A 17,328-nucleotide genomic window follows, 5' to 3' on the forward strand; every position below is an offset into this window, starting at 1 on the left:
ATTGAAATTAGATTGAATGTCAAAGAACAAGGCCTTATATTGTAGGTACTAAATCTATGAAAATGTATAGACTGTGACTAGTATGGTAATTTCCTTAAGTTAAGTTAAGAAAAACATTTACTTGACAATATTTAACGTTACTTGTCATTAATATTGGAGTGGAAAAAAAATTAAATTACCGAAGACTTCTTCGAAGGCCGCTTGTCCGTGAGGGTTTCTGATTCAGACTCATCAGACATGTCAGAGTCGGACGAGTCCCCTTCATGACTAGAAGCAGTAGGACTGTCATTGGCGTTTCCCGCGTCTGAAGGCCCTGGTCGGCAATCGGGCTGAATCAAGCCCCCCTCCCCCCTTCCGTCGGCGCATCCCTCTTTCGTACCGGCCGTACGATCTGGAGGCTGACTCTCAGTTGTTGAAACCACGCCGTCAGACTGAGATGATCCTGAACGTCTTTGAGGATCGACAGCATTGACTGCATTCGACGCCGGGGCCGCTCTCGGCGAGGAGAAAAAAGAGGAAATTTTCCTCTGTGCCATGCCGGCCATGACTCTCAAATTTTCTGATTTCGGCTGTTTTCGGCATTCCATTCGTCATTTCGCGGGAAACTAGGCGAAGTTTACCGAAAGACACCGTACATTCCCGAGCTTTGCCGGTTCACTATATTTGGCATTGTCAGCTGATCTCCCGAGCATCTCCGGAAATATCCGAACATTAAACAGTTACAGTTCGCCATATATGGCAGATGCCTTGATTGGATGGAAGCTGTGATTGGTTGAATGTTGTTTACATGGATAGAATGTCTGGGAACTGGCGTGGGAAAGTGGCGCCAAGGCGGCGGGCTGCAAATAGATCAAAGGCGATGGGCGGGGCGACAAATTAAAATAGTGGCCACATGCGTACACGGGCGCCACACGCGCTGCTCAGCTGAGTGTATATCGAATTCGGCGGCTTTTGGTGAGGCCCAAAAATGGGTTGCGCGCCTGGCAAACGTATGAACGGCTGACATTCTGATTGTGAATGTTCGTTATTTTTCCAGTGTCCCAAAAATGTCCCAAAGTGATTTTTCAGTTGTCCCGGCCGAAATTTTAGTGGCCCGGGGACATCGGGACATCGTTAAGTTCGAGCCCTGCTACCAAGTTTCATGGCGATGCATATTAAGCTTCTTGAGTTATGCTGTTCACAAACAGACAGACAGACAAACGCTACTGAAAACATAACCTTCATGGCGAAGGTAATAATTTGAGTGTATCTGTTTTAAAATGGCCTCCATAATAAATGGTATCAGAACAGAATCAGTCCGCGTTCTAAAAAAAATCATGGACATTAAGATTAAAAAATGGACCTTCAAGCATGTTCCGAACGCCATGGTTCATCTCTATCGTTTGCCATCTTGTGAAGGTTAGGCACATTCGTGGACCATTTAGATTGATTGTTAGGGGTGATTAATGGAGTTGTGTTTTTCAATGTCCTTGGGACGGTACAGTTTGCCTAGGCCTCTCTCCATCTGTCAACCCATGTCTACATGTAGATCTGGCACAATAAGGAAAGGACAAATTTGTACTGCATAGTTTGACACTTATAAGGTAACTCCACAGATAATAGTAGTTGGCTGTATACCACAATAGATTTGTGGAAAATCAACATATAAATCGGTACATTTGATGATATTTTATATGTTGACGATAATTCCATGTCATTGAAATGTAACACCAGTGATGAAATATCTATATTGACAGCATTTTTTCTATCTACATGTATAATTGTCATTGGCCCTATCACAAGTTGTATCTAGGACTGTGAATCAGAAAGGATTGAAGTATAATTTAGCTTATCTGTGTGTATTCAGCTTGTCTATGCATGTATGTGTCTCAAGGATTCCCATTATACTGCATTATCATACATCCGCGGAGCTGCTATTTTTGTCTGTGCACAGTACTATCTAGTTATTCACATTCAAGTATTAGGCAAGAAGCACAGTTGCTTATGTGACGCCCTCTACATAAAAAGAAAAATGAGTATAAACAAGACAAGTTGGTGATCTGTAAATTATGAGAATCTACCAGTACAGTAAATGAAGTTTTGAACTACATCAAAGACATCACAGTTTTGCGAATGTGAAAGTGATGTGGACCCTCATAGCAGTACGGCGGAACTGCCATTGTCTCATTGAACAGTGCACAGTACTGCTACGTAGATGGTTGCAAAGCAGTACGGGTAAGGGGTTAAAGTCTCACTGTCTGCCTTTTCTGATTGCCCCTTTTCCTTTTGTTTTTCAAGTTGAGTTCACCACAGAGCCACAGGGCACCACCGCGTTTGAGGATGACAGCGTGCAGTTCACCTGCGAGGCCCAGAAAACTGGTGGCGGCGATGACGTGGCCATCGTGTGGGTGAAGACATCCGGGGGCTCCGTTGTTATAGATGACTCCACTGACGCCCGCTTCACTTTTGCCACGGTCAACACTCCTGGAAGCGCGAAAAGTAACTTCAGGTAAGTCTATTTTACTAGCAGTTTACGTACGTTTTTTTGGCAATATTGGCTGCAGGTATTATGACTGCAATCTTCATAAAGCTGTGACACTACATGTATGTCCAGTCTATTTCCAATTCAGGCCTCTGAATAGTTTTTCTGCATATCTGCACTGGTGCAGGTACATTTGTGTGTAACATTTGAAATTACCTGAACCAGACAGGTTTTACCGATACCACTTAAAGAGAAGTATGGATCTTACTAAAACCTGTTCAAAAACCATTGCCATTGTTTCTTTTATACTTCCTAGCTGGTAACTGACTGGATACCGCTAAATTCATATATAAACCCAGTATGTGGGCCAGTGCAGGTTAGGTGCAGGTTACTAGAAATACCTGCACAGCTCCAAGTTTTCCTGCACTAAGGTGCATGTACCCAGTATTTCGAGCCCTGCAACTGTATTAGTAGCTTGTCTGACACTGATTTTTATCAAATGCCAAGTTTTACACCTAGAGTGGATGATGATACATGTGTATGAAACTTTCCTTCTGTTCCTGCAGCATTGATGACCTGCAAGTTGCTGACACCGGCTCGTACAAATGCTACGCCTCAAACGACCCGACCCGCGGCAGTAACCCAGTGTTGGAGCCTACCAAGTGGGAGTCTGTACAGGCTAATCTCAAAGTTTTTGCAAGTAAGTCCTCACAAGCATGTTTGGGCCACACCAATTTGATTTGTTGGTTCTCGGGTTATCTTTTTGGAAAAATATGAAGCGACAGGAAGAAGGAAAAAAAGGAACTAAAAACAGACCTAGGCATTCTCTGATGGCCCACGATAGGAGCCATGATGTCAATGTATGGAGGCTGGTTTTTATTCAAATGATGTATTTTAAACTTTATTTCAAACCAATGCATTGATACAATGTATATGGAAAGCTGTAACAACTAGGAAGACAAGGAGCCTTCTTCCACTTTTTGGGTCAAAACGGGAGCATCTTGCAGTTGATTCAGAACCTGAATTTTTTTTTTTTTTTCAAATCAGAACAAAATGAAGCGGGAGAATCCGAGAACCAATTAATTAGATTGGTGTGACCTTGCGTACGTTTTCTTGAGATCCCTCTCGAATTGGTGAATCTTTTCATCATCATGTTGCCTCTGCTCTTGAGATTGCCTTCAACAGGGCTCGAATTTCATTTTGGGGAATAGGTGCAAAAGTTGGGTGCACAAAACATTTTAGTAGAATGTCAGAAAAACTAATCATGTTTTATTACTAAAGAAAAATGCTACAACAATGATTTTATTTCCCTTCATTTGTTTTCAACACTCAGATGTTTAGAATATGCTGTATACTACTATTCATTTAACATCTTTACATATGTAAACCTATGAAAATATTTGATGAGTGCACTGGTGAACCCACAGAAAAAAAATTGGTGTACAGCTCCAAATTTGGGTGCACTAAGGTGCACATGCACGCAGTATTTTGAGCCCTGCTTTAATGTTACAATACCCACTTAGATTATGCTACTGGTATTGTTTACTGTACAGCACGTTGGCAGAATGTACTGCACCTGTGTGAAACCAGTAATGTATTGTGCATAGCACTTCGGCAGAACATCTCATGTAACTGTAAGGTCGCATATATAAAGTTAACATCCCGTCTGTAGTTTCCAAATGTTATGTTGGAAATGATATAGTCTGCAGCTGTCAAAGTTCTGATGCAACGTTGACCAAAAAATCCAATGGAAACCACGAAAATCCAGTGTTCTGTGCAGGCAGCCCAGAAGAGAACAAGAAATAGCCATGCCTTCAAGTACCAGAGTTATCAACCAAGGATTGAGGTGTTCATCAAGAATTCATTCTTTCCTATAACTATCGAAGAGTGGAACTCACTGTCACCAAGTACAGTAGGGGCATTGTCATTAGATAGCCTTAAACAATGTCTAGAGTAAGAAGTTCAAGGGTTAGGTGTATCAAGTCGATTGGTGTAATGTAGCCAGCTGCCGCCGCGCCGCGTGCCTGCGAAGCTGGTGTGTTACGCCAAAAGGCGGTTATACCGGCTATACAGATACAGATACAGATACAGAGGCGCAGTACGTTCCGCCGACGTGCTTTACTGTACCTGTTTTGGTACAGACGTGTTTCATGCCTAACTCCATCTTGCTTCCTCAGAGGTTGCCATCAACCAGACAGCTGACACAAACCTGACGGCGATTGGGACCCTGGAGCTGGGCTGTCAAGTCAGCGATCCCGGCAGTGACCTGGCAATAGCCAGCGTGACCTGGACAAGGGATGGTGTCGCTGTGACGGACGACGGCAGTAAGTAGTTTATTTGTTTGTTTTAAAAGATCTCCATTAGTGAGTATGTGCGATGTATACTACTATTATGACCTAGGAAAAAATGTTGGGTTTCCTGTTTCAGTCCTGAAAAAATTAGGATCGGCTGGTAGGGATTATCTTTTTTTTTTCTTTTTCTTTTTAGACTTCAGTGATATCTATATATAGGGGTCAAACTTATACAATACAGTTTAATAAAGTAAAACTTGAATTTTCATTTTCAATGTCAATGTTAGGAAACCAATTGTACAACGATTTATCACTCAGGTGTCAGATCATGGAGCTAGAAAAGGTCGATCAGCTTGCAAAATTTACGTCCCTTGCAGGGGTCTACACAAAAAAAAGAGGCTAGGATCGGAATTTTTTTTCTCGGGTCGGTCAGGAAACACAATGTTTCTTTCCTAGGCCTTATAGCAGAACAACAGGACAAATTGTGTACAGCTAACTGCTGTAATGGATGAAGTACTTATCTATGTGTCCTATAAAACTGATTCAGAAGATAAACAGTTCCTGCTTTTGTGATCATAGTGTGTATGTACAATTTATGTCTCTGTAACAGTAGAAAATATACTTTTTGGCAACACCACAGGGGTGGAGGCATTTTTTTACAGTATTACGATGGCTGTGAAAGAATTTGTACGAATGCATTGAATTTCCCTAGGGAATTGGTTTTGAGGTAGCCTTTGACCATGTGGCCTTTAGACCGACCAGGCAAGACCTTTCATTAGCATCATTTCAAGCAAATTGCTGCTTTTTACACAGAGAATGACTGTCTCTCTTGATGTTTTAGATAATGTTTTTCTTGCTTCCCTTGGCAGGCAGTACACAGCCCAACTATTTTCTGAAGATCACCCAAGCTAGTGGGAGTGATGGTGGAGTTTATACCTGCACCGTGACCTTCAACGTCCTAAGTACTCCAGGAGTCACTGTCACAGACAGCCAAGACATCACCGTATGGGGTAAGCTAGTGACAATATCTTTTTAAAACAAACTGTCTTGCAGTTCCAGAACAAGCTGCAAGGGGGCCCAAACTAATGTCACTTCTTTCCAAGCACAAGAGCTACCTACCATCCAAAATTCGCGACCCTAGCATGTCCAGATTAAAGAGATATCAAACCCGGAAGTTCAGCTGCAGTACCAAGGAAAGCCACTAGGGGGCCCAAAATCACTTAAAAGACCTAACCACTTACCAAGTCTCATCACAATCCATCTAAAGCTTCTTGAGTTATTGTGCTAAACCTCATACACACATACATACATGTACATGTACATACATACGGAAAACATAACCTTCTTGACAAAGGTACTAAATCTCTGAAAATGCTCATTATAGACAATCATCATAGACAATCATGAAAGCACAGTTTTTGACTTGAGAAATGTCTATGTCCATCGTAACTTATTGGTGTTAGAGCCTTGTCCAGTGATTGCATGAAGCCCCTACTTACTCAGTTGGTAAATGATACCATGTGTGTGTGCAAGAACATAGTCATTGCTCATAGTTTTCTGAGCCAGTGCACACTTCCAGTTGTCTATTACTTGACTGCACAGAAGCCCTACCATACCTACACTATCTTTCAACCAGCGTAAGGGTGTCTCCTATATATGGGGGAGAATCTTGTGACCCTTCATAAATCTTTTTAAAAATGACAATTTGATTTTAGAATGTAGCTACATGTATAACATAGTGTCTGTCGGGGTTATGAGTTAAAGCATTTTTAGGGGAGAATACCAGACCCCCTACTGTGGTCATATCTTTGGAGACCAATGCTGGCCCCTATGCTGTGAAAAAATTCTGGTAAGAACCCTGCATACTGTACATAAGGCCCTGGAAAAAAATACATGAGACTACTTTCAATGTCAATATTGAAATGTCACTTTCAATGTCGATGTGGGAAAACCGTTTTAGGGGGCACACCCCAGTTTATTTGGCGCCTCTGTTCAAAGCTGCACACCCTCAAATCTAGCGACCGTCTCTGGCGTGGAATAATCGGAAGGAGAATAACTGTATATGGGACGAAAGGATATCTCTTCAGCTCCAAGACCAGTTGAGTTTGGTTTCTTGAACCTTTTTACGTTTGGTAAAATCAACGGAAAAAACATTATTTTCACTCCAAAATTAATGCCCAAAATTGCGAATTTTCGCGTAGGATAATCCAATAGAAAAAAATCCACCCCTACGAAGGCGCAGAGCAAAATCTAGGTCAAACGGGCGGACTACATTTGGCGCGCAAGGATACCCGGGAGTAAGGTTTGGAGCCAAAAGAAATTTTCACCCCAAAATCACCATTTCTTACACTCTTCAGCCATGTTAATGTTTAATGATACTTCGTGGCAGTTTATGAGAAATGTCACCTCAAACTTGGACCCTCAAAACCCTTTTGTCACTTTTTTACAACGGACTATCACGGACCCCGGTCCTGCAAGAACTGGGGTGTGCACCGTTAATCACTCAGGTGTCAGATCATAGAACGAGAAAAGATCGATCAGCTCGAAATTTTTATGTCCCTTGTAGGGGTCAGCCCAGAAAAGGCTAGGGTCAGCAGTTTTTTTCTAGGGTTGATCGGAAAACGGGAAATACAGCATTTTTTCCCTAGGCCTAAGGTCTGCTAACATTTATGGTAATATAACTCTTCCTGTGTCCATAGCTCTTCCAAGGATCACCTCCCACTTCAGAAAGTCTGTGAAGTACCAGGAAGGTGAGACGGTGACCCTGAAGTGCACCGCTGAAGGCTACCCCACACCCACGGTCAAGTGGCTCAAGGAGAACGAAGAACTGGTCAACATGAGCTCCAGGTGAGGTCTTGTGAGAGACATGCCACTTAGACATAGTGGAGTGTGTTTTTGGTCCAGATTCTGAATCCTGGTTGTTCACTCACTGATTTGATTATATGGATGACATCCTTCGGGAACCCCAAAACTGAAGTGAGCACGTGAATAAAAAAAAAGAAGTTTGGCAAAAAAAAAAGGTCTGAAAAAATCTACTTGGTCATGAAGGTTGAACAAAAAGACTAAACACACGAATAATAATACAGTCTTCATATTCGTTACTTCACATTTTCTCTCTTTCAAATGATTTTGACATTCTACAACATAAGTATCGTTTTCCAATATCTTTTTTTTTTCAATTTATGGCATACATTTGCTCATTTTGCAGCTGCTTGTACGATTTACAGTGTGGTGGAAAATTTTTTTGGAAACGGACGAAAATTCATGTGTACGTGGATGTCATCCATATAATAAAATCAACATGGCCTTAGCAAAGCAAAAAGTTTGAAGACAATACTACTCCTAAAACGTGCATTTGTAACTGAAGCTTGATGTTTTAGATCTACTAAAGTTATTTGGGCCCAGGTGGTTGCAGCATGATGATGATGATGTGCTGTGTGCAATTTAATTTGATGTTTCTCAGATTTTTTCAGAAAAAAAAATGAAGCGACAGGGCGGAAAAAAAAAAACAGGCCAAGGCACCCCTTGATAGCTGGAAATGTTACGATATGAGCCATGAAGTCAACATACCAGGCTAGTTTATAATTAAAACAATAGATTTCGAACTTTTAATGAAACAAAGTTGCATTACATTGAAAAACTTTTAACAACTACAAGAAAAGGAGTTTCTTCAACTGTTGGGGCCAAAACATGTATTTCATTGAGCATTTTGCAGTTGATTTAGAACCTAAAATTTTCTTCTTTTTTTTTTTGCAAATCAGAAAAAAATGGACAGGGTGAATCCAAGAAACAACAAATTAAATTGTTGTGGCCTAGAAATGTTAAATCTTCATTGCCTTCATTATTTGACAACGTACCTTCTTGTAACTGACGCCTGCAGAATGAGTTATTTCATGGACGACGACGGTGCAGCAAACCTCAGAATCACCAACTTGGAGATGGGAGACAGGGCAACCTACACCTGCAGCGCTGAGAACAGCCTGGGCTCGGATAACCTACCTGTTCTGCTCAGGGTAAAGGGTACGTAGTCCATAGCTCATATTTGGTTGAACCCTGCTGTTGATATAATGAAACACTTTGGTAACATATTCGACAAACGCTTGAAGGACACATTCCCCTCTCGTTGGCGACGAGAAATAAGGAGTTGTAGTAAGCTAAAAACTTATTTTCAAGTAAACACTAACTTCACATTGGAAACTTACCTTTCATCAATCTGTAATAAAGCCTTTATAGTTAACGTAACCAAATTAAGAATCAGTTCAGACTGCTTAGAAAGTGAAAAAGGTCGACATCAAAATATACAAGCGAACTAGATAGAGACTTCTCAAGTGTAAGGCAAACACCTAGTTTATATAAGCCAAAACATGTGAGGTGAGATGCTGTAACTGATTTTTAAAAAGTCCACCCTTTGCCTGGTCCTCAGATCGGCTGGCAGCTCTGTGGCCGTTCCTGGGCATCCTGGCCGAAGTGGTTATCCTGGTCATCATCATCTTCTACTTCGAGAAGAGGAAGTCCGACTCAGATGACTCAGCCGAGGACGGTGAGAGGATTATTTGTTTTATCGGACTTAGGCCACGTTGATTTGATTATATGGATGACATCCTCTTGGAGCCCCAAAACTGATGCGCGCGTGCGAATTAAAAAGTTTGGGCAAAAAGAAAAGTTGCCTTCATTATGAAATCTACGTGGTCATGAAGGTTGAACAAATGACTAAACACACAGAGTATGGTATGGTGAATGGTTTTCATTTCTTCACAATTTCTTGTTTCCCTTTGGAATTGATTTGCCATTCTACAAGTTAAATATTGTTTCTTAAGTATCGTTTCTCAATATTTTTTTTGCGACTAACACTAGTAACAGCATATATTTGCTCCTTTTGCAGCTGCTTTGTACTACTTACAGTATGGTCAGAAACAGGCAATCTTTTTTAAACGGTCAAAAATTTACTTGGATGTCATCCATATTATCAGACAAATCACCATAGCCTTACATAGATCAGAGATTCTTGTCCTTTCTTCATGTACAATTACTTTCTTGGCTTTTGTGTTCTTTTAAGGTGATGCCTTCTGTATTCTTTTGTCACACATCATGTACTTTTTCTCTTCTTCCTTTATTGTGTTACAGTTTTTTTGTCGTTGCCTGTTCCTTTTTTTGATTTGCTTCTCCAAGTGAACCCCAAAGTTGAGAGGGCGTGCAATGAGATATGGCACAATGTGTCATCTATCACTCATGTTAAACATACAAAAAAACATTGTGTCTTTGGGATGTTACAGCTGCATTATGTAACATTAGGGTGATAAGAAAAGTAAATGTTCTGGTAATTTCTTCACAAGGTAAAAGATAATCAACCCTACTCCATTTTGCAAAGTAAGGAAGACTGTTAATGCAATTCAGAACGTTTAGATGTTAAAATATGACGTCTTACGAGTGTGTTTAGAAATTTAAAACACAGCTGTCAGCCATGTTTATTTACATTCTGGTACTTTGTGGTGGCACCACAAACTGAGTGTGCCTCGTGTGGGCTGATATACATCTAGCGCCAACCATAAATGTAAAAATATGTTGAAAGGTGGAAGTTAAGTACAATCACACAAATATTTTCTTGAATAAAATGTTTCAATTTTTGGTGCAGAAATGTTACATATTGCCCCTTTAAAAAGACTGTATCTGTACTCAACTCTCTACTTTGGGGTCAACTTTGGGATCATTTCACACCTGACTCTTCTGTTCTGCTGTTATTTTCTACCTGGTCAGTCCCCCTGGGTGCCCTTACCTCCCACAGTAGTAGAGATAAACCGGACAGTAGGGAAAGCGCCGGTCCCACGTCTCGTTTTCCTTGGTCGAGGTGACTTCTGTCTTCTTTCAGCATGTATACTTTCTTCTGCCTGCTACATCTGTTTACACATGCATAACCTCCTATTAGGCCACACCAACTTGTTGGTTGTTGGATTTCTGATTTGCAAAAAAAAAAAACATTCCAGGCTCTGAATCAATTCCAAAATGCTCACACTTTGGCCCCAACAGTTGAAGGAAGTCCCTTCTCTTCAGAGTTGTTAAAAGTTTTTCCATCTATCAATGCAGTGTTTGAATTTCTTGAATTACAAACCAATAACAGAAAAGATCCACTGTTCATGTTTTTCCTCTATGCATGCATTTTTTTTCATCAGCTTCTTGTTTCAGCTGTTATATGTGCTTATGAACTGCATGTCTCTGATATAGATATGTATGTTACAAGGTACATACATGTATACATGTATGCAGCAGTAACCCCGTAGATAATGTGTGGTACAGATTTCCAAGGTAAATTGTACTGTATATTGAAGTGCTGTGTGCTATGCATGGTACTCATGAGTTTGGTACACTAAATGTTGTCATGCATGCCATAGGCACATTAATTGTAAGTTGTATTGTGGGATGCACACACTGACGAAGTTAATAATTACTCTTCTTGTCTCTTTCTTCTTAACAGAAGATGATGATGATGCTCCTGTGTAAGTACATTTAATGTTTGTTTCTTTCATCTGCACACAACATTGTGCTGGACATGAATATGAAACAATTATGTGTAAAAGACATTCAGTTTGCTCTAGAGGAAAGTACCAAGTGTAGTATTCTAGAAAGAGAGAAGCGTAGTTACAAATGTGACTAGAGCTCAAGACCTGGACCTTCCACACAATGAAACAATATGATGGTGATACTCCTTCTTTCAAGTGATATTGTATGTTTTTATTGTAAATTCTCCATATATTAAATGTTGTTAAAAAGGCTAACTTTGGAATTGAATGTCGACAACTTGGAAGACTTACACGTTTTCTTCTCCTTCCAGCAGTAAGAAGAAGTCCAACAGTGCTACCAACGAGAAAAGCGTGGAGAAGGATGAAAGTGACGTGCGACTACGTAACGTGAACGCATAGTGGGCTCCCTGTGCACTCCTCAGTACTGGGTTGTACCAGGTCTTACTTAGTACTTCATCAATGTTACCAGAATTATGCAGCAGTTGTACATGGAAACTTCCGAGCTGATTTTTTTTCTTTAGATTTTCCTTTTGGCTAAAGCCAGTCTTCCCGAGGAGCAATAATACACTTACATTAAGTTACAGTTCAAGTAACACCATACCAAGTACGTTTTGAAGTGATAAAAAAAGTTAAGCAAATTTTGGGTTACACAGGTTACATGTAACATTTCTAATAAATTCTCCCATTCCAATGTTTGGCTACAGCTTCATGTACAACGTACAGCACCTGGAAATTTCTGAGAAAGAAAATATAGGGTCCAAGAAAAAATATCTATACCTTCAGTGCACAAAATCTAACAAAACCTACAGAACAGGCAAATGTAGTTTTGACTTTGTATCAGACCACAGTATACAGTAACGTTCCAAGAAGAGGTGTTTTAAAACCCCCATTGCTGTATGTTGTCATATACATGTCCATGTAAATATTCTAAGAAATGAGAAGTTACAAATACTGGCCCTTACTTTTCAACACATGTGATTTGAACAAGGACATTATAATGTTGTTGATTCGATGAAACTGAAAGCCACGAGCTACATGTGAAATTTCCGCCACATACCCTACCATACAAGAGCTTGTTGTCACAAAATGCTACACCTATTGGTGTGGAGGTTGGTCCAGTCATATGGAAGACTTGAAATCGCTGCAACAGATTTGAAGGCCCATGCTTGCCTCCAGCAAACACACAAAAAAACTTTCATGTATGTCAAACTGCAGGATAGTTACTGTATTTTACTCTGCAGGCTGCTGGTACATGTTAAAAGGTTGATAAAATTGTGAGAAACCAAATGTTTTTAGGATGTAGCATTGTAGAGAGTGCTTCTAACTGAAGCTAGTAGAAAAAACATTCACACTGTAATGTATCTATACTATCGTTCTAATATGGTGCAAGTTGAAAATGTTGAAAGTCCACACACATACACGTGTTGTGTGCGATGTGTTGTTGTTTGTGTGTCTTTTGACAGTGAAAATGTGACTAAACAAATGTTGTTTCTGTTGTATTATAGTTCTACGGTGTCCTGGGACTTCAGATGTGTATATAATCTTTAATGTACATGTGCTATTACTAGACGGGATTTGTAAACGTTTTGACCACGATATTGTACGTGCACATTTTACTTGTGAAATTTGAAGCCAGATTTTTGTATGCGCTTTCTTTTACTCCAGTTGTTTCATTTTATCAACAGGCTTGTAACAATGTATAGTACATATACCTTTTGTCAATGTAGTAGTGATTTAGTCTTGCTGATTGGCTAGAGGAAGGGCATTGTATACTACATGTACGTTCATTTGTACCAGTGCACATGCTAACAAGGTACAAAATGTAGCTTGGTTTAGTCAAAAATCACCACAGTTTGCTCATTTTGGCACTATTTTCTCTACCTGCCTTTATCGATGTATACTATATGTAGTATTCTGTCCAATTTACTGCATACTAACTGTTCCTGAACAGTAGTGTAACAAACAGTATGTTGTGACATTATATTAGTTTGTCATATCACACCCAAGACTCTCCTCCACATAAACTCACAATGTTGGTTCAGGTAGTATTTTATATAAAGTACCCTTTGAAACATACTGTAGTAAGTAGCGAACATGCCAACCCATAATATCCCGCACACCCAGTAGCAATGCTAGCTAGACTTTGTTGTTATAAGCTGCTGCTTTCCGTCGTGCAAATTTCCTTTTTTTTTCAGTGGAAAGAGGAAGAAAGCTGTAAGTTAGTAAATGGAATATCACATGGCGCATTTGTGCATGTGATGTGGTGCTGCAGTTGATACATACATTACTAGTAATCAGAAGGGATTAAAATATTCAGGTGAATTCTTTGTTCGTCGTCAATTTCTTGAGTTTCATGTTGCAAAACTAGTGTAACTTTAGACCTCTTGATCACGCCTTTGATTATTCTTGGGCTACTGGAAAATAGTACCGGAACAACACCTTCATAGCAATAAAATTCATAAACATATACAGTACAGAGTCTATATATCCGTCCACCTACAAAGTTTTACAGAAGAACAAAATATAACAATTGCCATTTCATTTATTGCAAAGTCTCTTGATAAAAGGACAAATTTGAGGCAGTGTAGTTGTGAGTATGTCTGCTGGTATAGTGTAATACAAACAGTTGTCCTCCAAGGAGCTTAAAAATGTGATTTTTAAAAGCTCCTTGGGTTCACCCGGAGAGTGTTTAGTATTTATCTTTCTCTCCTCTGAATCCATCGTCACAAACGTGCTGTACCTGACCATAATACGGTCGTAATTTAGCGCCGCCCAGTGACGGGTGGAGATACTGCAGCCACTGGCCTCTCTCCGAATGTCATGATTGAACTGCACCTGACCGTGACACGGTGTCAATTTAGCGCCGCCCAGGGGAGGGTGACGGTACTGCAACCACTGGATATCATCCACCGTAACTGATCAGTGCTCATTGGCCGTGGGAGCATATTCTTTTCTTCATTTAGAGCTTTTATAAACATCTCATGAACTAAGGCTTTGCTTCGCAGCTAGACACGTTTCTCCTCACGAGCTGAGGTACCTTTAGCACGCGCGGTAATGGCCATGGACAAATGCAGCTAGATCGTGTACGTACGCCGGATTGAAGCCGGTGGCTGCAGTGTAATCACGCTTCACTGGGCGGCGCTTTAGGACCACCGTGTCAGGGCCAGGTGCAACCCGTTTATTTGGACGTTGGGCGTTGACAATGACCTAAAGGAGCATGCAGATAGAAAGAGCACGGTAGCGGCTAAGCCGTGTGTACTTAGTTGGCAGAAAGAAAATCAGCATTACAATGCAAAAGAGAAAATTTGTTGTGAAATGTCTAGTAAATGTCAGTAATGGTGGAAGTTGTCTTCTTAATCAGATTAGCAGCTTCATATAACTAATAATTAGAGATGGCCGTTTAGAACACCTGTGTAAGGAAAAAAACACGTGGTACGTTCAAAATGGCATTTTGCTACGACGGGAAAGCACAGGGATGTTATTTTTGTACAACTTTCCGGGTACTTTTTCAAGTTTTTGTTGACAGAATGTCTTTCTAAACTCCATGGTAGATATATGGGAAGTTTTTGTAGTACGTTTATTGCCATTCCCGTGGTGTTGGGAGGAGAAAATGCGGATTTCCTGACCTGGAGAATTTTTGGGAAGACAAAAAAATGGCGAGATAGCCAGGAAGAAGTGCGCGGTTTGGAGATGACTTCGCTTTTTCGTACAGGTAAGTAACACACTCTTCGGCTGACGTTCTTTTCTAGCACCGAGTATGAACATGTCAAATTCAACCACTTGTATGTTTCGTAAAAATTGTGTATTTCTGTAGCGTTTGAGCGACCATTCCTGGATTGAGACCGGCTTTGAAAGAGTCGATTTTGCCGCGTTTCTTCCGTGCATGGTGTACGTTAAATGGATGTGTAGGTCTCATTTGTCAATCATACAACGTTGTGACTTCATATTTGTAGAAAGAAATACGATAACAGAAACTGTTTTTGTGTTTCTCGGCGTGGTTCAAACCACCTGTTGGAATGTGCACGTGTGGAAAGTCCCTCTGATGTTCCCTCCCAAACCTCGCGTAAACAAGGCAGGAAAGTCATTGTCGATTGTTCAAATCAAGTTGTCATATACCTTCAGGCGTTTTTTTTTCTTCATTTTTTATACAGGCTTTTAAATTGGTTTTATTGGGTTTCTACCATATATGGTATGCATGAACATATTTGGCACATATGACTTACTTACTCATCAGCAGTTTCTTCTTGCTGATTGGCTGTTGCGATAATGTGATCAAACTTAGCTCAAACAGACACCTGTGTGAAATAAGCACGTTTTGCGTGTCTCATTCAAAATGGCTGTTTGGTGCCCTGGAAAATGTTCTGGGTTGTTATTTTTGTGCAACCTTTCGGGTATTTTTTCGAGTTTTTGTCGACAGAATGTCTTTCTAAACTGTGCGACGGAACAACGGGAACTTTCCGAAGTAGATTAATTGCCGTTCTCGTGGTGTTCGAATAGGAAACGCGGATTCCCCGACATGGTGAACTTTCGGCAAGACAGCGACATGGCGAAGACTTGCGCGGGTTGATGACGACGTCGCTTTTTCGTACAGGTAAAGAGCAAACTATTGTGCAGACATTATGTTGAAGACCATTTCATATTCAACAAGTTATATTCCGCAAGAAATGGTGTAATTCTGTACGTTCCGAGCGACCAATCCTTTAGATAGTCCAAGAAGGTTAAATTTAACCTCCTTGGATAGTCTTTGAAAGAGTCATTTTGCCGCGTTTTCTTTAACATTTTCCATGTGTGCTGTCACTGTTGTGTGCTAAATATATGTGACTAGTATGTGTAGGTCTCATTCGTTAAGTATACTACGTTGCGAGATCAAATTTGTAAGGAAAAAAAAAGAATGCGCTCACAAAAACTGTCCTTAATTTTTCTCCTCGTGGTTCAAAATGTGCACGTGTGCGTGATTAAATGAAACTCCATTTATAATGACCAAAGCCAAACATTTACGGCATAGGCTGGGTGCAAGTGCCCAAACATTTTATTTTGCGCCTAGTTTATTTAGGCCACACAAATTTAATTTGTTGGTTCTCGGATTCGCCTCTTCATTTTTTCCTGATTTGCAAAAAAAAAAAAATTCAGAATCAACTGCAAAATGCTCATATTTTGCCCTGAACAGTTGAAAACAGTCCTTTTCTTCCTAGTCATTACAGTTATTCCATCTTTCAATGCAGTGGTATCATTAGCAGTTCAAAATTCATTGTTTAAATTTTGAACCAGCCTTTTGTGTTGACTTCATACCTCCTATCGTAGCATTTGGGGCTATAATAGGATGCCTAGATCTGTTTTTATTTTTATTTTTTTTCGCCCTGTCGCTTCATATTTTTCCTGAAAAAATCCGAGAACCAACAAATTAAATTGGTGTGGCCTTACTTGAATTTACCTGAACTGCAGAGATGTTCCTGTATACTAGTATCTCTGCAGTCAGGAGCTTGATGGCGGGTAGCCTCTGGAAACTCCTCTGTTGAATACCTTCTTGATGCTACTCTTGAAGCCATTGACACTGCTTTGATGATGAGCTACTTCATCTGGTAGCTGATTCCATGCAGGAACTGTTCTTACTGCAAACGATCTTTTTCTGATTTCCAGTTTCGCTGGGGGTATTTTTAATGTCAGGCGGTGTCCTCTTGTGTTGCCTTGTATGGGGTGACCAAAGGTTGGAAAAGTGAGTCTTTTTCGATGACTTCAAACCCTTCAAAAACTTCCAGCGTATCCCCTCTGTATAGGATAAGTCTTGTAGTTCAGGGATCATTTTACTGACCCTCTTCAATGAGGTCTATGTCCTTCTATTCTATAACCATGGTGACCAAACTTGAATACCTTACTCAAGATGTGGTCTGACAAGTTGTTTGTATAGTTGGGTTGTAATGTTCACTTTCTTATGGCATATGTTTCTTTTGATAATGCCCAGGATTTGGTTGGCTTTTTTAATTAACCGCCCTCATCACCTGCTGGGTTGGTTTCAAGGAATGATCAATGTAAGCTCCGAGATCCTTCTCTAGGTTTGTTTTAC

General features: G+C 40.4%; 1 protein-coding gene across 4 annotated transcripts in view; it reads left to right on the forward strand.

The window, feature by feature from the left end:
* LOC109462421 (basigin-like) overlaps nt 1-13,593 on the forward strand; it is a 20,705-nt gene extending 7,112 nt beyond the window's left edge. Inside the window, exons 2-10 of one of the 4 annotated variants that reach the window (XM_019758969.1) lie at nt 2,278-2,488; nt 3,028-3,161; nt 4,639-4,785; nt 5,622-5,762; nt 7,452-7,599; nt 8,633-8,772; nt 9,176-9,292; nt 11,222-11,243; nt 11,579-13,593. In XM_019758969.1, the coding sequence (XP_019614528.1) occupies nt 2,278-2,488; nt 3,028-3,161; nt 4,639-4,785; nt 5,622-5,762; nt 7,452-7,599; nt 8,633-8,772; nt 9,176-9,292; nt 11,222-11,243; nt 11,579-11,666 (1,148 nt within the window). In that variant the 3' untranslated portion in view covers nt 11,667-13,593. Of the gene's footprint in view, nt 1-2,277; nt 2,489-3,027; nt 3,162-4,638; nt 4,786-5,621; nt 5,763-7,451; nt 7,600-8,632; nt 8,773-9,175; nt 9,293-10,506; nt 10,617-11,221; nt 11,244-11,578 lie in introns of those variants that run through there. The other 3 variants (XM_019758968.1, XM_019758971.1, XM_019758972.1) reach the window with 3 other exon arrangements.
* The last annotated feature ends 3,735 nt before the right edge of the window (nt 13,594-17,328 follow it).

Source organism: Branchiostoma belcheri, unplaced genomic scaffold (assembly GCF_001625305.1).
Source record: "Branchiostoma belcheri isolate BF01 breed outbred unplaced genomic scaffold, Haploidv18h27 scaffold116, whole genome shotgun sequence".
Classification (NCBI taxonomy): domain Eukaryota; kingdom Metazoa; phylum Chordata; class Leptocardii; order Amphioxiformes; family Branchiostomatidae; genus Branchiostoma; species Branchiostoma belcheri.